This window comes from Papaver somniferum, chromosome 11 (genome assembly GCF_003573695.1).
Source record: "Papaver somniferum cultivar HN1 chromosome 11, ASM357369v1, whole genome shotgun sequence".
NCBI lineage: Eukaryota > Viridiplantae > Streptophyta > Magnoliopsida > Ranunculales > Papaveraceae > Papaver > Papaver somniferum.
Window position 1 is genome coordinate 97,757,021 of NC_039368.1, and position 22,788 is coordinate 97,779,808.

Below are 22,788 nucleotides of genomic sequence, written 5' to 3' on the forward strand. Positions count from 1 at the left end.
GAAGAACATGGAGATCCAAAAGATTTATTAACAGAACCAAATAGATGGGAAATATTGGTAGATGGATCATCAAATGGAGAAGGAAATGGAGTTGGAATTGTTTTAATTTCGCCAGAAGGAATAAAGATGGCTTTTTCATTCAGATTGGAATTTGCATCCACTAATAATGAAACAGAATATGAAGCTGTGATACATGCATTAAAATTCTCAATAGAAATGAAACTAGAAAATGCCAGGATCACTAGTGATTCGCAGCTAGTTATTCTCCAAATAAAAGGAGAGTATACTACAAATGAACCGTCCCTGAAGAAATACAAAAAGCTGGTTGAAGAATTGTCAGCGAAAATCCCAAAAATAAAATGGAGGCACATTTCAAGAAAGGATAATAGACTCGCAGATGCTTTTGCTTTCATCTCAAGCATGTTGACAGATCCAACTGCGAGATGCATAAAAATACAAACACTTTTGTCACCATCAATCAATAAAGAAGAGGAAGATGTGGATGTGATGGTCATAGATAATGAAAAAGAAGAACAAATAAATAATGTCGCAGACTGGAGAATGGAACTTCATGCATATTTGGCGAAAGGAGAAACACCAAGAAATAGATTAGAAACACACAAGTTAAAAAGCCGAGCAACAAATTATGAATTAAGAGATGGGTTGTTATACCGAAAATCCTTTAGTGGACCATCACTCAGATGTTTGACACGAGAGGAAGGAGAAAAGGTGCTGAACATGTTACATAGTGGAGATGCTGGCAATCATAGTGGAGGAAGATCTTTGGCACGTAGAGCAAAAATGCAAGGTTATTACTGGACATACATGCATGAAGATGCAAAACAAATATCAAGACGTTGCGAAGATTGTCAGCGGCATGGAAAGAAGATACATGCACCAGGAGCACCATTGTCATTTTCAACCAGTGTGTGGCCCTTTGGAAAATGGGGCTTAGACATTGTGGGGCCATTTTTACCAGGAACTGGACAAAGAATATACTTAATAGTCGCAAGAGATTATTTCACAAAATGGACAGAAGTGAAGGCAGTACAACATATTCGCGACAAAGATATCTTTACATTCATATTCGAAAATATCATTTGCAGATTTGGAATTCCTGCACAGTTGGTATATGATAATGGGAAACAGTTTGAGGGGCAAAACATAGAAATGTTACTTAATGCATTCAAGATAAAGTGTGAAAAGTCAACTCATTTGTATCCACAAGCTAATGAGCAAGTAGAAGCGACAAATAAAACAATGCAGACATATTAAAGAAGAAATTGGAAGGACATCACAGAGCATGGTGCGAACAAGTACATAATGCAGTATGGGCTTATAACACTACTAGAAGAGAAGCTACTGGAATGTCACCTTTTTGTTCAACATATGGAGTTGAAGCGGTATTACCAACAGAAGTTGTTATTCCGACAACAAAAAGAGAAGCTTGGGAGAAAAATCTTAGTGCGGGCTTAATTTTAAATAAACTTGATGAATTAGAAGAAAGAATAGAAAAAGCTTTACAACATATGGAGAGTTATCAGCGAAGATTAGCTCGAGAATATAATAAACGTGTCAAAATACGCGAATTTCAACCAGGAGATTTAGTTCTGCGAGAAACACCAATATATCAGCGAGAAAATGGTGGAAAATTAGCGAAAAAATGGGATGGACCTTACATCATTAAGGAGATAGTTCGAACATGAGCTTATAGATTAATGGACCCAGAAGGAAGAGATGTTGGTCATAGATTAGACAGACCATGGAACAGATTGTACTTAAAAAGATATTATCCGTAAGAAGCTTTGAGAAGTTATGAATTGTGAAAGAATAATTGCAGGATTATTCATGACAAAACAAGATCATGATGTGCGAAATTTTCACAGAGAACAATGACATAAAAGAAAGGGGAGAACCTTTATGGCGTACACCCTAGTTCGCGAATAAAATTTCGCAAGAGGAAAATGTAAGACCTAAAGTACGTCATATTAGGGGGTACCTGTTACATGGCTCAGGGAGAGGCTATACCGCCACCGGAACCTGAGTCATGGAGATTTGGGGTCAATAAAGCCCATCCGGGAGAGGCACCTTGGATTCTCAACTTGAGCATATGACTTGGGTTGGGAGACTAAGGTAATAAGGACTCTCCCAAGGAGTGCAGATCTGATCAAGGCGCCGAGGTACACGGTTGAGTCAAGAGTGCCGAGGGCGTTTGAAGCGTCCTTTCCATTCTTGACAAGTCTTGGCTTATACTGCACTTGGCCTGAAGAAAACCCCACTTAGGGTGCAGTCTCGTAACCATAAGCCCTGTAGGTAAAAGGGATAAGAGGTTGCGAAAACAACTGGTTGTTGTTAAGACTGGATGAGAGGAGATAACCTTGTATAATACAAGTACGCCTCCTTGAAGGGGCAACCAGGGGGAGATAAGGGCGGCACCCTCCATTAGGAAGCTGATAAGTGTCTTAAGACGCAAATGTCATGAGGCTTTTTATTCGCAAGGATATTAAGGCTTGTCATGTTTGTGCAACAATCCTGAAGAGGCAATATTACAAAAGAAAAGGATAAGACGAGATCAATGGGTTTTCACATGAAAGTGCGAAGACGTCCTGCGATTTCGTCGCAAGATGGCAATGTCATGAGGCTTTATTTTCGCAAGAATATTTAGGCCTGTCATATTGTCGCAAAATTCCTGAAGAGGCCATAATACAAAAGAAAAAGGTTAAGACAAGATCAATGGGTTTTTGTATGAAAGTGCAAAGGACGTCTTGCGATTTTGTCGCAATGACAAGAGATGGCATAATAAGACCTTTAATTAGGAAGGCAAAATAAGACCATATGATAAAACAAATTAATTATAAGCATTCATAACAGATTATTTTTTGCAAGAAAGATAATGAGAGGCAAGTATGGGAATCGATACACAAGAAGCATTATCTTTCTTATCAACAAAATATTAAAAGAAAAAGTTGACTCCAAAGTCGATTGAAAAATGTAACTCTCAAAAGTGATAAAAATAAGACAGTTCAAGAAAACAAAGCTAGATAAGAAGCTCAAGCTTCAATATCAATGTCAGTAGCAGGAGATGACAGAAATTCTTCGCCAACATTCTCGCAAGCTTCTCCTTCATTTCGGCTTTGATCTTCGCCATGACTAGCATCTTGATTATCGCCAGCAACTACTTCTTTAGGAGAAATTTATTTCTCATTCTGATTAACACCAGCAGATACTTCTTTAGAAGGAACCTCTTCTTCATCTTCCAGGAAATTATCCTCTGTACCGCTTTCGTAATCATAATCACTATCAGCAGGACGAGGAACTTCGTCATCATCTACTTCTAAAGGATCAATTGATGTAGGAGGAAGAGAGTTGGACAATAAAATGTCATTTACAAGGACTTCAGCCCGGAGATGAACTTGGCGAAGAAGTGCTCTTTGATGATTCCTATCTTGAATATCCTTAAAATAAGCAAGATAATCAAGTCTTCTTTCTGCCCGGTCGCGAGAACCAGTAAGGGTAGAGACGAGCAATGCATTCTCTTTGAGAATTTTAGCATATTTAGCCTCCAGATAAGAAATAGAAGAATGAAGATTCTTCTCAGACTCTGCGAAAAATAGAATACAAAATTTTATTAAGATAAGGAATTCATAGAGATATGACAAATGAAGGATAATTAAGGCAGTCAAACTATTATGACTACCTTCCTTTTGCGAAATAAGGTATTGAATCAAGGATAAACAACTATTCTCCCAATGGTCCATTATGTCATCAAATTTATCTCCAATTAAACCTTTAAGTCGAGACTGAATATTTTTCTCTTTAGAAATAAGAAAAGCATTCTTCTTCGCAAGAGAAGAATAAGATTCTTCTAATTTGGAATATTGTTCTTTAAGCTGATTTGCCTTCACACTTAAAGCTATTCTACCTTGAATAAGTGTATCTCTTTCAGCGATAGATGATTCTGTTACTTCTTTAAGTTCATTTCTCAAAGAGCGAAGAGATTGCTCTTGGTAAGCACATACTTTTTGGAGAATACTAAGTTGTTGCGAAGATATCGCCATCTTGTTTAAATAAGTTCGCTTCTCTTGAGATAAGGTTTTATTCTCATCTGATAAAGTTTTCATCCCTAAATTAGCTTTAGTTAAAGAATGAGAAAGATGAGATACTTCATTACTTAATAGATCTTGTCTTTGAACTAATTGGGTATTTTCATTGGTAAGATTATTTATCTGATCAAGAGAATATGAATAGAGGTTATCTAATTGGTTATATTTACCCATCAAGACTTCTTTATCAACACGGGCTTCTTCAACAGCAGATTCAAATTGATATCTCTCCATTATTCGTTTCTGATTTAATGCTTAACACGCGAAAGAGGGATTTAAAGGATAATTAAACATGGGAAGGATAAAACCATCGAAAAGGCAAATTAAAGACATAGATAAGGAAATCATACCTTTTAATTCATCATTCTTCTTGCGAAGATTGTCACGATCCAGCAAAACATTTTGAAGCTTCTGGTTTTCAAGACGAAGAGCATTATACTCTTTTTCTAAAGCTGTCTGCGAAGCAACTCTGCCAGAACCCAAATGCTTGCTCAGAATTTCGCAAACATTGGACTTGGTGGGATCAGTAGAAAACTTCTTGCCATCATCCAGAATCTCAGATAAAACTTTGAAAGCAATATATATCCCTTCCACATTTTCTTTCGACAGAGGGAGAGACTTGGGTAAAGAACTGGTAGAGACAGAAGGTTGAGAAACATTCTCAATGGGGAGAGAAGAGGTTTCATTCGCAGAAGGATCCACAGGGGGAATTTCAATCATATAAAGGTCAACTGAAGAAATGAAATCAGAGGCAGCATTTTCACGAATTGGAGATAAAGGTTTATCTTGCGAAGATGTCGCAGGAGATTTGGAAGAAATGATTAGGTGGAAGGGAACAGAGGTTGGAACAGTTTTAAGGTGGCGAGATTTCTTGTGAGGTTTATGAAGATCTTTATCACCCTGCAAATTACAATCCAGATAAGAAACAGAGGCAAAAATATTGTTATTAGAAAAAGATAGTGTTTCTTACTACCTTCTCATTCGCAGACTTTCTTTTATGTGCGACAACCTTATGCTGTGATCTGGGATTGTTAGGGTTCTGAACTGTAAATTTAGTGTTGGATCCGCTTTTGCTGAAATAACAAGAGTATGGGAACAACATCAAATAAGGCAATATACAAAATTAATTTCAAATATATCAATTTCAGCAAAACTCATAAGGAAGAAAAGAGAATACTAACCTTGATGAATCCATGAAAAATGATAGCAGGGAGATTGTCTCGAAGAAGATCACGAACTATGAAGATCTAATATGAAGATGAAGGAGAACTTAAAAAGATTGAAGAGGAAAGAAGAAAAGTTGCAATAATGGAAATTGCAGAAGAATTATGAAGTTGCAGAGAGAATAAAAAGAAAGAAGAAGAGAATAAAAAGAAAGAAGAAGTGAATGAAAAGGAATATATATATAGAGGAAAATTTTCCTCGAGAAAATAAACACGGTTAATACGGAAAGATATAAGCGGTTTAAAACTAACGGTTACGGGTAAGATTCCATGAGAATATTCTCATAAACCCTAAACACGCACGAATTCGTCAACTTCGAGAAGTGAACTTGTTCCGAGATCGAAAACTGGCCATGAGATAACTACTACGAGACTCGAACTTCACGAGAACGATGGATCTTTAGCAGTTTACGGGTAATATTCCATGAGAATATTCTCATAAACCCTAAACACGCACGAATTCGTCAACTTCGAGAAGTGAACTTGTTCCGAGATCGAAAACTGGCCATGAGATAACTACTATGAGACTGCAACTTCGCATGAACGATGGATCTTTAGCAGTTTACGGGTAAAATTCCATGAGAATATTCTCATACAGCCTAAACACGCACAAATTCGTCAAGTTCGAGAAGTGAACTTTGTAGGATCAGAACCTCGCAACAATGATGTCTCAGCGAAATTATGAATGGTACAACACAATAGCGTCGCAGAACAATTTCAGAAACGACGTCAGCAAGGATCATGAGAAAGATGTGATAGTCCTGCGAAAATTAGAAAGCTTGCGAAATTAACATTTGTAAGGTTGCGAGAATGTCGCAAACCATATCCGAAAATAAAGGACAGATTAGCTGTCATCCACTATGTATTTCCTTATAAATAGTCATCCGAGTTGTAAAATAGGGGGAGATCTTTTTTGAGGTAAGAAACAAGTAAATAGGAGAGAGAAAGTTCATAGCAGAGATCATTCTTGACTTCTTTGTTTTCCTTGTAAGAACATTCAAAAATTAATCAATAAAATTAAGAGTGTAAACCTAAAAATGAGCTAATCAACAATGAAATCATATGAGGGGTGTAATGTAGAATTTCCTGCAACTACAAACTTGTTCCGAGATCGAAAACTGTCCATGAGATAACTACTACGAGACTCGAACTTCCCGAGAACGATGGATCTTTAGCAGTTTACAGGTAAGATTCCATGAGAATATAATCATAAACCCTAAACACGCACGAATTTGTCAACTTCGAGAAGTGAACTTGTTCCGAGATCGAAAACTGGCCATGAGATAAATACTATGAGACTGCAACTTCGCATGAACGATGGATCTTTAGCAGTTTACGGGTAAGATTCCATGAAAATATTCTCATAAACCCTAAACACGCACGAATTCGTCAACTTCGAGAAGTGAACTTGTTCCGAGATTAACAGAAGTGAAAAAATTTAGCAGAAGTGAAAAACTTAGCAGAAGTGAAAAAATTAACAGAAGTGATTTTTTTTATCAGAAGTGAAAAAGTTTAGCAGGACGAAAAAAACCCCTACGACGACTATTTCTAAGAGTTGTGAAAGGGCCATGAGAAAAAAATTAGTGCATCACAACTTCCATTTCAATCTCTAGTCGTCCATTGTTTTTATTTATTTTTTCCTTTTTATCATTTTCTTTTTTTCCTTAAACTCCTCCACCCCTTCTTTTATTTTTCTTATCTTATCTTCTTTTATGTTTCTTCTAACCACAAAAAACACCTCCTCCATCTGCCGAAACACCATCAATCAAACCACCATCACTCAACATCATCAACAGATCGAGGAAACATATCGAGTTTCTTAACGTTTTCATCAACATATCGTTTCTTTCTTCATCAACAAATAGAGTTTCCTAAGCTCTGTTAACATCATCAACAGATCGAGCTTGTTCATCAACAGATCGAGCTTCTTAAGCTCTGTTAATACCTTCTCGATCTGTTTCACGGGTCTGTAACTGATTTCTTTAATATTTTTTATAATTGTTTCATCTTAATTTGCATTAAATTTAGGGTTTGTTGTATGGGTTGCATTAAATTCGTTTTTCAATCATTGCATTTAATTCGATTGATGATTTTATAGCATTAAATTTTGATGATTGACTTGGATTAAATTTTTAGGGTTTCATTTAATTTCAATCATTTCAAACAGTTGCATTAATTTTTTTTGGGTTCTTCGAAATTGATGCATTCAATTCTGCAAATGGTTGAAATAATTTTTTTTGGGTTGTTTGATTTTTGCAGATTGAGCCAACTGTATAGGGTAGCTAACGGATGGTATGTATGCACTAGTTATTGGCTTGTTGTTTGACTTGTTCTGTGAATGATAGAGTTTTGAACCTTTAGCACTTTATATATGTTTTAATATGAGAATATTTTTCATTCACAGTGGCAAGGGAATAGAGATTCATAACTGTAAAATGATGAATAAAGATTGGGTTCGTTGGCCAAGGTAAAGCCAAGTCATAACTGTCTCTACAGGGTCATGGCTTGTAGATGCATTTTTTACATTTGATGTGTATGTCTCATAATGAGATTAATTGATCTTAGTGAGATCTAACCATTGGAGTTTTAATGTAGGGGAAGTTCCATACCAGGATGCAGTAAAGAAGTTCGTAGAGTTGGCCCATGAGAAACTTGGAAATCCTTCTAAGTTTAGTTTTCCTTGTGTGGATTGTAAGAATCTTGCTTCACCACTTCCTCCTGGTACAATACATACGCACTTGCTAAAACGGGGTATGGATCCTACTTACACCGAGTGGGTTCTTCACGGGGAGAAGGTTAGCAATTTTAATAATGTTCGTGAAGAGGGAGCAACACGTCAACGTACTTTCTACCAGATGTGGACATATGCTAATGTTGAAGGCGATGTCGAACCAGGGCAAGGGGTTTGTGAACCTAGGCAGGATGAAGGGTTGCCAAACCACGACGAAGGGTTGCTGAACGAGATTGAAGAGGTTGACTTCCCTTTATACCCTGGTTGTACTACACACACGAAGCTATCTATGACTACTGAGTTGTATAGGTAGAAGACAATAAATGGTTTATCTCGAAGGGCTTTTGACGATCTTCTCAAGACAATTGGTTCTGTGTTGCCCCCAGGTCATTGTCTTCCTAAATCAACTTATGAAGTGAAGAAGTTGCTGAAAGCTTTCCATCTCACTTATGAGAAAATACATGCATGTCAGAATGATTGTTGTTTGTTTAGAAATGATTTGAAAGACGCAGATGAATGTCCTAAATGTCACTATTCTAGGTGGAAGGAAGACACATCTAACATGGACAATGCTGACCTGATAGACGAGCCCAAAAAGAATATACCGATGAATGTGCTTAGATACTTCCCCATTGTGCCGAGATTAAGGAGATTGTATAAATCAGCAGAGCTAGATCAGCAGTTGATATGGCACGCGACTCATAAGAGTAAAGATGGGAAGATGCGTCATCCAACAGATTCTTTGGCTTGGAAGCACATAGACACAAAGTTCCCCGAGTTTGCTTCAGAACTGCGTAATTTGCGTCTTGGGCTTGCTGCTGATGGACTTAATCCTTTTTGCGATCTTTCTGCATCCCACAGTTGTTGGCCGGTGTTGCTTGTGTTATATAATCATCCCCCTCAGCTGTGTATGCAAGGCGACAATATTATTTTAAGCTTGCTGATTTCAGGAAAGAAACAACCAGGTAGAGACATCGATATATATTTGCAACCACTGATTGATGATCTGATTAAGTTGTGGAATGACGTGGTCGAGGTTTATGATTCGTATAGTAAGACAATGTTCAACTTGAAGGCATTATTGATGTGGACGATAAACGATTTTCCTGCTTATGGTAACCTATATGGATGTACGTATAAAGGGAAGGCAGCCTTCCCTATTTGTGGTGATAATACTCTTTCAAACTATTTGTCGTTTAGTCGTAAAACTGTTTACATGAATCATAGGAGATTTCTACCTCATAATCATTCTCTTCGATCGATTAAGAAGAAAGCCTGTTTCAATGGAGAGATTGAGAGGAAGGAAAAGCCACCTACTATGTCTGGTGCAGAGGCTTTTCAACGTCAAAGCAGTATTGTGAATGACTTTGGAAAAGCGAAGCAGAACGAGGCGGAGAAAAGGAAAGATAAAGAGTTAAAGAAGAAGAATAAGAAGAAAAAGGGTAAGAGCAGAGCAACAGGTGCAAATGACGGTAACTCTAAGTGTGGGAAGCGGAAAAGGGCAGTTGCTACTGATGCCGGTACGAGTGCTGCTGCTAGTTCTGGTGCACAGGATCATGACCATCCGATATTCAACAAACGGTCAATATTTTTTCGACTTGCCTTACTGGAAGGTAAATTCTAACCTCAAATTATCTTCTTTTCACTCTGAAATTCCTATATGCATTGTAAGTCTCAGTGCTAGGTTCCTAATAACCATATCATGATGTTGTTTCCCTGTTATGGAACGTACGACCAAGTGACTTGCATGCTCATACTTTTATGTTATGTTTCTTCCTTGCTAGGTTTTGTTACTACACCATAATATTGATGTTATGCATACGGAAAAAAACGTCTGTGAGAGTCTCATTAGTACTATATTGAATATAAAGAACAAAATAAAAGATGGATTAAACTCCCGTAATGATCTGAAAAGTATGGGAATCAGAGAATACTTGCATCCAAAAATCATAGATGGCAAAACATGGCTTGAACCAGGACCATATAACTTAAGCGATAAGGGAAAGGGTATATTTTATAATAGGATGAGAAATTTGAAAGTTCCATATGGGTATAGTTCTGATCTTAGGAGGCATTTCTGTAAGGATGGTTGCTTGGGTGTCCTTAAGGCTCATGATTTCCATGTTCTTATGCAACAAATATTACCTGTAGATTTGAAGGAACTTTTACATGATGGGCCAAGTACTGCGATTAACCGGTTATGTTCTTATTTTAACGAAATATGCCAAAGGGCTGTTGATCTGACTAGATTATTAGAACTTGAAGAAGAAATTGATGTGACTTTGTGTATGTTGGAGATGTACTTCCCTACATCATTTTTTGATGTGATGATACACTTGAAAATTCACCTAGCTCGAGAAGTGTGTTTATGTGGACCCGTACAATATCGTTGGATGTATCCATTTGAAAGGTATTACTTGTTTTATTATTATTAAAAATTTTGTTAATATGAATGGGAGTTTGGTGCTAATAATTAAAGGTTTGGTCTATCGCATGTATATGAAGATATTCAAAGAATACGTAAAAAATTACGCACAACCTGAAGCATGTATAGCAGAATGTTACTTGGGAATGGAGTGCGTCAGGTATTTAGATGTTCATGCGGACAAAGCATATGAAGGAGAAGTAAATCAAAGCCGTAATGAAAACATTCAACATGATTCCACACCGGCAGGGTGTCCTCTTTCTAAAGGTGTTCAAGTGTATATTGGTAGTGATATGCTGAAGATCGCTCATAGATATGTGCTTTTTAACACAACAACAATTGACCCATATAGAACGTAAGTATGACGTTATATGTTCATTTGAAATTGTTATTAGTTAATACCCTTACGGGTCTTTTTCATATTAGTTTTTTTTTCTTATTAGAATGCACATGGATGAGTTAAGATCCTCCCATACTGACGGTGAAGACCAACTCCTTTCCATACACTCGGACACATTTGCAGATTGGATACGGAAAAAGGTACGTGCACCACCACTTGGTCATTTGTTATATGTTATATGTCATTTGTTATATGTTTGATTCATTTTCCCTGAGTAATACCTCCTTTTTGCATAGAGCTTGCACCCATTATTGTGGTCATTGTGTTCTGCTAACTAGGTTATATTTATAGGTTGAAATGCAAATTAGTCGAGGCATATCTGTATCAAGTACAGTACAGTGGTTGGCATATGGTCCTTTAGAAAAATGTGTCTCATATAAAGGCTTGCAAATAAATGGGTCAAGGTTTATCACGAAGGATATTTGAAGAGTCACACAAAACAATGGTGTTTCAATTGAGTCAAAATCTTTAGTTGCAGCATCACAAATAAGTAGTGGTTTTTATGGTGTTTTAGAACAAATTCTTGTGTTGGACTACCAACATATGTTTCAAATTACCATATTCAAATGTGACTGGGCTCACACCTATTTTGGTGTCAAGCAAGAAAAAGGCTTTACATTAGTCAACTTACGTCAGTATAAGAACCAATATCAGAATGATCCATTCATTTTAGCGTCACAAGCCCGACAAGTTTTCTATTCTCGAGAGTCAGATTCGTCTAATTGGTTAGTGATGTTGAAACCACCACCTAGGGGTTTCCATGAATTAGAGCAATACAATGAACATGAAGACACAATATGCCTACCAGTGGATCCTTCAACTCTTGACTTACAAATGGATGACGAGCCCGAGACTTATGCAAGAACTGATGCTGAACCTATCTTAGTGGTTCCCGAAAAGAAGAAGAACAAGAAGAATAAGAAAACGAAAAAGAAGTTCCACTGATGGTGGGTTTAATTACTCTTTTCATTTCCACTGATGCGCTGAACCTATTTTGTTTCTTTCATTTTGCTTCAGATTGTAATTTTGCTTTTAAAATGACATTCTATTTATTTCTCTTTAATTATGACTTGCAACATTGTTGGTATGATATAATATCTGTTTCTCTTGAGATGAACCCCCCTTTTTAACTCCGCCATTGAAATGGTATGTCATTTCATTGCAGGTCTCAATCCCGGATAAAGGAGGAGAGAAAAGGTGATTTATTGAGTTCTAAATACAGATTTTTTGAAGTAATGTGCAGAAATTGGTTACTTGAATCATGCACTGGTAACCAATTTCTTGTTTTTTTTTGCAGTTCTGCAGTTGTATTTTTTTTGCAGTCAATACTTTGAGCATTTGCATCTTCTTCAGAACTGGTGTTTGCTTCACCAAAACTTGCATGAATCTGGTACTGTGAGTGTTGATTGAAATGTGATTGCAGGCCTTGTATAATTCAGATAATGCCTTGCATGTTTCAGGCAAAGTGATGCATTTGCTGCTCTTTTTTTTTGCAAGGCTGAGTTGAAATTTTCTATACATATAAAAGTAAGTGTAAAATATAATCACACATGTAAATGTGGAAGAATGGTTTGAGTCTTAGACTTGGACAGAGGAGGCTCAGGTTCGAATCTCACGTGAGCTTCATTTTTTTCAAAGTTATTTTTATTTTACAACTCTTATAAAGGTTGCAGAAGATCTTTTTATCCTCTTCTTATCTATTCAATCTCTCCATCAACGATTCTCCTCCACTTATCTTCCTTTCTTCATTTTTTTTCTTCATCCATCTCCCGCTGAACCTCCTCATTTATCTCCCGAACCACGAAACTTTAAAACCCCATCAATAAATCGAGCTTAAGATTTATTCACCACCAAACTTCATCTCCTCGATCTGTTAAAGAAAAGCAGGTTCATTTATTTACACCCATCAATAGATCGAGCTTAAGATTTCTTCACCACCAACACCCATCAATAGATCGAGCTTAAGATTTCTTCACCACCAACACCTTCTCGATCTGTTAAGGAAAAGAAGGTTACACATGTCTGATTCTATAACCCATTTTAGGGTTTTATTATTTGTTTGATTTCCCGTTCTGTTTAACTACTAGTATACTGAGAATGATGATGCAATTCTAGTCCTTGCTAATTTTTTGATTTCCCATTCTGTGTAAATTAGGCAACACTGAATTAGGCTTTTAAGTGAATTAGTGTAGATTTCAGAAATTTTCTTCAATTAGGCTTTAAAAACTCTAAATTAGTTATGGATGGAGGTGTGAAAGACTCTCCAAGCAGCAGTAGTAGCAGCAACAACAACAACAGTAACATGAGAATGAAAAAAAACCTAAGTGAGTGTGTTATCTGTGAGCAAAGGAATCATGAGACACAAATGTGTCCTTGGCTCTATTCTAGGTGCAAGCATGTTCCTTGTAATGGTGTAAGAGCATTACTACAATCTAAAACAACTGAAACCTATGGAAAGATGTTTTTCAAGTGCACCATACCTACCTGCACCTACTTTGAATGGTTTGATGATGCTTCTGACCCTTGCAAAGCCAAGTTGTTGTTGTTTCCATCAGAGAAAAGCTGTCAAGCTTGTGGAGAGGATAATCACTCTTATAAAAATTGTCCACTGCACAATCGGTTGTGCTTCTCTTCAACCTGCAATTACATACTCAATATGAAAATATGCAACAATCAACACAATAAGCACATAGTTTACCTTATATGTGAACATTGTGGAGATTTTACATAGGCTTCAGATGCTATCTTCATTGCTGCAAAAGAAAAAGTTAGAGTTTCTACAAATCAAATGGCTGATCTAGTTACAAATATACAGAAATGTCTTCATATGTAATAACATTTCATTTTATGTGTAAGACCTGGATTTCCTTTGTATGGCTTATAATATTGTTGGTATATATGATATGCTTTTTGTTTCTCTTGAGATGAACCCCCCCTTTTTAACTCTGCCATTGAAATGATATCTTATTTCATTGCCGGTCTCAAGCCCGGATAAAGGAGGAGAGAAAAGGGGATTTACTGAGTTGGTCCTAATTCCGCACTTGGCGATAAAAACAGGTAACACATTCATATGAACTCTGAAACTTTGAGCATTTGCAGCTTCTTCATGACTGGTGTTTGCTGCACCAAAACTTTCATAGATATACACCTCCACTTGTTTCATTCATTTAGATTTTGAGCTATAGAATCTAGTACTGTGTGTGTTGATTAAAATGTGATTGCAGACCTTGTATAATTCAGAGAAATTGTTTGTCAATATAGATGTACTTGTACAATATGATCACACATGTAAATCTGGAAGGGTGGTTGGAATCCTAGTCTTAGGCCGAAGAGGTTCAAGTTCGATTCACCGCAGACTCTTTTTTTTTTCAACGCCAATTTTTTCATTTACAACCTTTGTAAAGGTTGTCAATATTGATCTGAAAAAAAAGCACAAATATACCAGTATTGAGAAGCTGGAATGATGGTTTATGACTTGAGTTAACATACAGTAGGCTTGGGTTCGAATCTCTCAAAGAACATTTTTAAAATTCAAATTTTTTTTAATCTTCAACGACCCTTATGGGTGTTGTTATAAACTTATTCACTACCTTTAAGATGTGAGTTATAAAATCTAAAGGTGGTCACTTCTCTCTGCAACCCTTTTTATACAAAAGTTGTGGTTTTAATTCTCGTCACTACTCTTTGGACCTCTTAGGTCCTAAGAGTTGGACGGTTTTTACTTTGACAACTGTTTCATTAGAAAAGGTTGTAAAACATGATATCTTTTACAACTTTAAAATTACGAGTTGTCAATCTACAGTTGTAGATTACTGTTTTTCCCGTAGTTTTCGTTCCCCGCCAGCTTCCACCAATTGGGTTCTGCCACGATTTCTCTCTCCATGTGCCTTGATTCATGCGTGCAGATAAGATATTAGAGCATTTACTGCTGATTGGATGCGTCATATACCTCTATCCCCTCGCCGGCTGACCCTATGTAGACTAGGCTTTTTCCTTCTTTATCTTGACAGTTCACGTCCTCTTTTTTGGGATGAGATAAAGTAGATCTGTGGAGGTATCCCTTGTTACTCAGGCTCCTCTGTTTACCGAAGACTATACAGTGAGATATGTATGCGGCCACTAAGATCGTGACACGTGCTCCGCAAAATATTGGTATTCACAGTTTTCCCCTTTTCTTTCAACTTCTGCCGTTTGGTAGAAGTGGAAGAAAACTTATGTTACGCCGCCAATTTTGCACGTACCGATTGGGTGGCCCCTACATGTCCTTTCATGCAATAACTTCCCCTTGAATTTCGGGATATCCAATTTTTTGGATTTTCCAGCCGCCTATAAGAAGAGAACAAAGAGAAGGGAATTTCATTAACTACCTTTCTTCTCCTTCTTCGAACTGTCGCTCTCTATCTCTTTCTTTGAGATTTTCTCCTGCTGCTAACTGCCTCTTTTTTCCTTCGATTCTCCGCGTGTTTTGTCTCCACTGTGCTGATCATACAAGTAAGTACTTTTCGTCTTTGGTCTCGATCTTCTCCATATTTGCCTCTGTTGCATCGCTGTTGGACTAGGAGATTCATTGATGCTTACTTTTTATGCTTGCATGTGAGAATCCTTGCTTTCTTTTACTTGTTTATGTTGTATGGGAACTTGGGTTTTGTTCCATTTTGACTTCTGATAATAGTTTCGGCCTGATAGTTCTTCGCCTGCAACTTTGATCGTATGATCAAAGGCTCTCGTTTTTGTATCATGGAGTGTTTAAACTATTCTCTTTGGTTGGTTAAGTGAAAACACATACCCAAAACTTTCAGCTTTTTGCCCCTGATTTGCTTTTGAATGCACTGTAATTTTTCTTCCGCCATTGTTGATGCAGATGTTCTTCCTGATGGTGTTAGGTATAATGAGGCTTCCGAAGAAAACTACGCGGAAAGGCCCAAAGATATCTTCGTCGATTGATCCTCCTCCGCGAATGGATCATCCTGATGCTACGCCATCTCCTCCTCCTGAGGTACCTGCGGGTACTGAGATGGCTACAGTTGCTTATGAAGCTGCAGATGCTGAGGCTAAATAGTTTGTAATTGATGATCTTCCACCTCCTCCTCCTCATTATGAACTTCAGAGGCTCTAATTGCGTGACAAAGACAGCTTTGCTCATTTGTCTCTTGCTGAAATTTCCAAGTCCTTTCGCCTCCATAAGTTTGAGATTTTCTTCTTTAATGGCCCTGATGTTCTCACCGAGTCTCTCATTCGAGATTTTCCTTATGATGAGAACAATCTTTTGATTAGCGTTGGCCAACTGGACGCAGGTATGCTTCTTCCTTTGTATAGTAGAAAGGATCCTTTCTATTATGACGTCTTGTCCACTAGGGATGACCTGGCGAATAAGACTCAAATTCGAGGAGTTTACCGATATACTGGTAATTACTGGCGTGCCTTTCGTGAGAGTTGGTACCGCAGTAAGGGCAAGACAACCTTAGAGTCTTATGATCCCTTTTCTAATGGGAGGTCTAAGCGAGAGGATTATACCCCTGCTAACTTCAATGCTACGTAAGCTGATGCTATTCAGAAGAGTAATCTTCTTCCTTGGAGTGTTGGTCCTCGTCGCATCCAAGTTACTTCTAGGCATATCAGGGAAGGGAATAACCTTCGTTTGTTGGAGGAGATTGATAAGACTGGTTTGACTACCATCCCCTATTCTGCTAGGATGCCTTTGCCAAAGTCTGACCGTATTCGTCTTGATCATGATGATCGTTGGTCTCACACTCCTCTTCGTGTAGTTGGTCCTTGGGCTTATGGTTTCACCATTGCGGACCCCTCAGTTCCTCGTTCAGGTCGTTCTTTTCCTGAGAAGTATGATGTTATCAGCCTTGGATTTTCAATCCTGCTGCTTCTCACGAGGTACCTTTGCTGTCAAATGCCTTCGTCTTTCTTAGATATCTTTATCTGCTTTGGCGTCTTTGTTCTGATTTCTTTCTTTTGCAGTCTGCCCCCGCTTCTTCTGCTGGGACCGCTCCAGGCTCTGCTGGTAATTCTGTGGCCACAAGGATTAGGAAGAGGAAGGTTTTGGTTGAAACGCCTGCGGAGGTAAGGATCATACCTTTGTGCTCGTATATTCCCTAGTACCTTGCCCCTGATCCTTAGCTTACGTATGTGTTTCTTTGTAGTCTTCCCATAGGAAATGTAAGCTGAAGGCCGTAATTGATCTTGATGCTTTGGATGATGATCTTAAGGTCGCTTGTTGATGGTGGATTTTAGTTCAGGGCTAAAATTGTAAAAGCCAAAATTATGCGCTGACATCCTGCAAAGGATAGAGCCACTGATAAGTGATGAATACTTCTTCACTTTACAAATTCATCCAGGTTGGAGCATGTAGCAACAATCCCATATACCCTGTGAATTTATAGCATTCTCAATCAATACACGATTAGCCTTGTATTTCCCGCTGAACTCTCATTATTGGTGCGGCATGAAGACTGAGTGTTGCTCTCAGCAGAGCAACACGAATCTCCAAGCGTTAATAATGAAGCGTATACGAAATACCCGTACAGGCTGCCGCTCTCGGTGTGTTATACTAGCCCGATTGAGCATACATCTCTCGGTGTATTATGTATTATACTAGCCCGATTGAGCATCTGGATTGTCCATATCAGTCTCAGAAACAATCAAGACCATCCAACTTCACCAGCATGATTGGATGGCTTAGATCGAATCCATAACCCTCAAGCAGGTATTGGAATGTTCAACACCGGACCAATGCGGACCCCGCATGGTCGGCCTCCCCAAAAGGGTAGCATGGCTTTCCAATTCGTCCAACCAAAGTAGCGTGGACGAGAAACCCTAAATTAGGGTTTGCAGCACATTACATGTGTCGCAAATCAGTCTCAACCATCCATCTTCGCAGGCATAGATGGAGGGTGTAGATGTAGATTCAAAGGGACCAGAACATGTCAACACTAATACCGTGGGCCCGCCTACATACATGACCGATCGGTCAGGACCAAACATGGATGGTCGTCCCAATTCGTGCGCCCAAACAAGGCATGACGCACGGCTGGAAAAACCCTTATTAGGGTTTTCGATCACGGGCGTCCATTTTCACATGATCGAACGAAGGGTCTAGGAGTCGATTAAGCAGGTCCAGTGAGTATCAACACGATCACTGTGGGCCCACCTATCTCCACACTCGATCGGCCAAGGATATCATGCCTGGTCGTCTCGATTCGCACGCCCAAACTAGGCGTGGTCACACCTCCCAATTGCAAACTAATATCGACCACTCAAATTTGCCGGACAAATTGAGTGTCTCAGATCACATTTCTATGGGATATTAAGGTATGGACGTGTACACCAGCCCTCCATCTGTATACCAGACTAATCGGCCAAGACCGACCAAGCTTGTCCGTCTCGAAACGCGCGTCCGAAGTTGGCATGACGCGCGGCTTTTGCGGCACCGGATTTCTGTCGCAAATTGATCTCAACCACTCAACTTCTCCGGACAAATTGAGTGGCTTAGATCACACTTTCACGAGACAATGAGGTAAGGGCGCCTACAACGGCATGTCGTTGTGTCCCAAGCTTGGTTTCGACCAAGCTGAAGAGTGATGCTTGCGCACCTCTTCATAAACCCTAATTCCACTAAAGGTCGTAGATGAGTGTCTCAAATATCATCTTGTTCGTTCAACTTCACCTGCTTGGTTATACAACCCTGGTTAGGAGTTAACTGGTCAATGAGGTGTTGTGGTGATTACCATCCACCACTCTACCACACCAAGTGATCGGTCAAGTCAGGACTTACCTGTACAGTCCCAAACGATCACTTGAAGATGGCTAGACACGCATCTATTTTAAGACGCTTAATCGTGACTTACTCCATTAAGCCTTAAAACAGCGATGCTTCGTACATGCTGAATATATTCGATGCATTACATGCATAGAATTCACGTGATATTTTACAAGTATCAAATTCCAAATAACTTAGTTATTTAACTTAGCATTACATGATACCTTCTGTGTGTCCCACGATCCACACACTCGAGACATCAATCATGTCACAAACTGGGGGATACATACTGGGGTATTGGTCTGGCGGTTTACAGCGTGCAGCGCACAACGCGTCATCACAAGAATGTGTCAGGAAGTCATGGACGGTTACTGATGATGGGAGAAGTGGGCAAGACTGATCGTGTAACACTAACACTCGCAACTCCAGTACTCCATCACTCCACTTTCTCTACTTCCCACGAGATATGTGAGTAAGGATCAATGACTTGTATAAATAGGTTCTCCTCCCTATTTCGACAAGACAAGACAAGACAACAGAATTCCAGTGTTGATACAATCGTATTCCAACACCAGAACTGATAGCTTTCATTCTGTAAGCCAGTTCATCTTTCTGATACAAGTCATACATAACCAACACCTTCACAATCTCAACACCTTCTTCGCTTCCCTCCCTAAGATCAACCCAATTTCCTTCACTTTGTGATCGAAGCAAGTCTGGAACGACCATTTTTTGGTTTAGGCCAGAATTGTACAGATTGATATCTCGAATCACAAAGCACTCCCGTGCAGTGCATTTGTTTAGGGTTTAGATTCATTCCTCATCCACACACCCCAAATTACCAAATTCGGCAGGAATAGTTTTCACCCATAAACAATTGGCGACCACAGTGGGAGATTAATCTTTCGGTTGCAAAATCAAATTTCGAATCCAATTCAATCTTATCAATTTCGAAATGGTGGATCTTAAGTCTGGATCAGCAACCAATCCTGACGGGACTAGCGTTGACAATACTTTCGGTGTTGATATCTCAGGTGTCGCCGTGCAACCAGTCAATACCATCAATGTATCTCGTGGAATTGCTTCCTCTACTACCAGCACCGACGGAGCAGGAGATGTTCCAGTAAGTGTAACACCTCCCATCACCAGAGCCAGAGCAGCCGCAAATCCTGGCATCTCCTCAAAGTGTAATGCCTCCGGAGGTCACCAGAGAAACAACTTCCACCCCTTCATCAGAACGAGGAGCTGGAGGAGAAAGAGGATGACCATCTCCCAATACCATCGCATGGATAGGCATGAAGTCCTTGTTAAGACTCAAACGATATGGCTGCAACTCAAAAAGAGGTACTCACTTTTCTTAAGACATTAACTGATCGATTGCCACAAGAGTCACGACATCCTCTGGAGCCAACAAGGAACGCATTCAACGCACCCGTAGAAGGTACTTCAGCGGCGCGGACCTACATGGACCTGATCAAAGAAGTGACATCAGATATGAACGGTCTTGTCATGGAGATTCCTACACTGGGGACTTATCCTCACAACGATCCTCCTCAAGTCAATATTCTCACTATGAGCTAGAGGCCGGTAGATCAAGAAGCGGTTTCTCTAGTGGAAAGTTTATGCGAACTTTTACACCTCTTGAAGAATCAACGGGCAGAGACATTTTGATGCAATCAACCAGAAGAAGGTCACAACCGGGCCCTACACATTACTGCACACATGAAGGATTCAGAGATCAAGAGGGCCCTCATCGACACGGGAGCGTCTTCGAATGTGATTACTCTCAAGACTCTCGGGACGGCTAAGGTTCGCTTAGGCAAGATCGTATGGCATCCTACCACAATGACAGACTTTGAATGGAACCAGACCAGCACATACGAGATCATCCCTTCAACGTATCACCAATGCTTGAAGACTATGCTGAATAAAGAAGTCATTCGTATTCCTGCATCATTGTTTCCTTACACACGAATATGCGGAGTGAAACTGTTCAAACCGAGGGAAGCTCCGCGGGAAGGATCAGACAAAGTCCATTGCATCCCACTCCCCACATGAGCGTCAATCCAGGAGGAGGACCGACCTGCATCATCGAAGGCTAGGCCCCATGATGCATCCTTGCTGACGAGGCATCTTAATTCTTCTCTCCACCCAATGGAATGCTACTACAACGTTCAGCCACAAGAAGAAGTGCTAGACGCTCCGCGAAAGCTGCAAGATGGTACCAACTCCACAACTGATGAGCTCGACGATGAGGAATCTCCTAGGCCTATCTCCATCAGCTCAACCTTGTGTAAGCATTCATACAATCTCCGATTCAAGCCGGTCAAACAATCTCCGAGGCAATTCAGGCGCGAGATCAGGTGTTGCATGGATTCCAGAGACTTAAACGAATGCTGCCCCAATGAAGATTTCCTCTACCAACATCGACATGTTGGTAGATGCTACCAGCGAACACGGCATGTTTCTCCTCCATGGATGGATGTAGCGGCTACAACCAGATAAGGATGTATGATCGTGGTGCAAGTAAGACATCTTTTCAAAACTTATTGGAAACTTTTGTTATACCGTAATGCCATTCGGTTTGAAAAGTGCCGGTGCGACGTATCAATGCACTATGACGACAATCTTCCATGACATGATGCATAAGCAAGTTGAAGACTACGTGGACGATATAGTAGTCAAACCAGACTCAAGCTATCCTCACAATGCCGCTGCCGCGAACCGTTAAGGGGCTCCACAGCTTCATGGGCAAGGTGAATTCGACGTTTTATACCTGGCTTAGCCCAGATCGTTGCTTCATTCACTCCCTTGCTGAAGAGACGAGAAAGTTTCGTCTGGACCGCACTACAACAGAAAGCGTTTCGGAGGATTCAACGAATATTGTCATCTCCAAATCATCACAAGGGTTCACCTATCATGTCAGCCCGGACAAAGAGCGATCCAGGGACATCTTCGGATCTACTGGAGCGTCCCGAATTCAGAACACTTGAGGGTCACGATCCAAATGTGACTGAACAGCAAGTGGTATAATTTTGCATCAATATGATGGAACCTGTCTATCGTGCTATGTTGGAGAATCTGCGATTTTGGTCATCCTGTGGACTTCGTGAAGCTGTTGAACACTCATCTACGACATCATCTGCCCTTCTAGAAAGAACCAGGCCTGCCAGTAATGAAGAGCCTCATGATTTTCGTGGAAGCATACATCCCACCAACAGGCAATACAACCTTCAGCCTTCCGTAAGCATCTTCGAAGCAGCAAGAGGAAAGCCACCGAGATACAACATCCTGCGCGTCCAAAATCGCCAACTCCAACTCCAGTACCATATGCACGACTACCGTAATGGTGAAACAACATCCAAGATATTCCATATCTGGATCGATGGTAACTACATCAACGAGAGACGCTCTCCCGTAGAAGAAGTAGGTGCGTTACCAAAGGAGTATGACTGGGACTGCTTGGCACTGCCCATCTCAAATACAGCCTCATGAATCTAGCGTGACAACACCTATCAAGTCGAAAGCTCTGGATACTCGTGGGCAGGGGACTGTCTCCCTCTTCTCTATTTCATGAAGAAACGTCAAGTAATCCATCGGTTCCAGTTTATCCCTCTAACAATGATACGAGCTCTACCACTATATGAAGACTGCCAAGTTCGTACCCGTAGCTATTACGCCTCTCCCTGCCAGTCTCTTCTGATCACAGCTGCTACTAAGAACTGTTGTTACTCGTCGATTGATACGATCCAGAGCTTCACCATATCAACGACCATTACGTACAAAAGACCCATCGGGCATACAAGATAAAGTCACGTAGACCACGCTTGGGGACTGAGGCTCAGCATGAAATTCCTTCGCCGTCAGTCAAGAGATTCTTCAACGCTCCCTCCACCAGAAGCTGCTTCAACGCTCTCAGTGGGACCCACACCACGTTCGAACATACAAGGTTCACGTTTGGGAAAAGAAAGCACGCCTGGGTCCCACGTTCGAGCAAAGGGAAGACCGATGTTAATTAGCAAGACCGGTGTTAGTCAGCAAGACCGGTGTTGGTCACAGCAGCAAGGCCGGTGTTGGTAGGAGTAATAAAGCTGGTGTATGGGACAAGGTCGGTGTTCGAACGAAACAAGATAGCAAG

At 39.9% G+C, this 22,788-nt stretch overlaps 1 protein-coding gene across 1 annotated transcript; it reads left to right on the forward strand.

The window, feature by feature from the left end:
- Positions 1-7,826: 7,826 nt before the first annotated feature.
- On the forward strand, positions 7,827-15,941 carry LOC113324812. The gene is made up of 9 exons (XM_026573103.1): positions 7,827-7,833; positions 7,922-8,323; positions 8,444-9,470; positions 9,985-10,467; positions 10,643-10,837; positions 10,926-11,022; positions 12,048-12,079; positions 12,205-12,277; positions 15,744-15,941. The coding sequence occupies exons 1-9, from the start codon at positions 7,827-7,829 to the stop codon at positions 15,939-15,941; spliced, it is 2,514 nt and encodes an 837-aa protein (XP_026428888.1).
- The last annotated feature ends 6,847 nt before the right edge of the window (positions 15,942-22,788 follow it).

Excerpts from the sequence above, each read along its gene's own strand:
- LOC113324812 (XM_026573103.1), top strand. Across the intron at positions 8,324-8,443 it reads CTTCCCTTTATACCCTGGTT|GTCATTGTCTTCCTAAATCA; the intron begins GTACTACACACA and ends TGTTGCCCCCAG. Across the intron at positions 12,278-15,743 it reads ACTTGCATGAATCTGGTACT|ATGTTCTTCCTGATGGTGTT; the intron begins GTGAGTGTTGAT and ends TTGTTGATGCAG.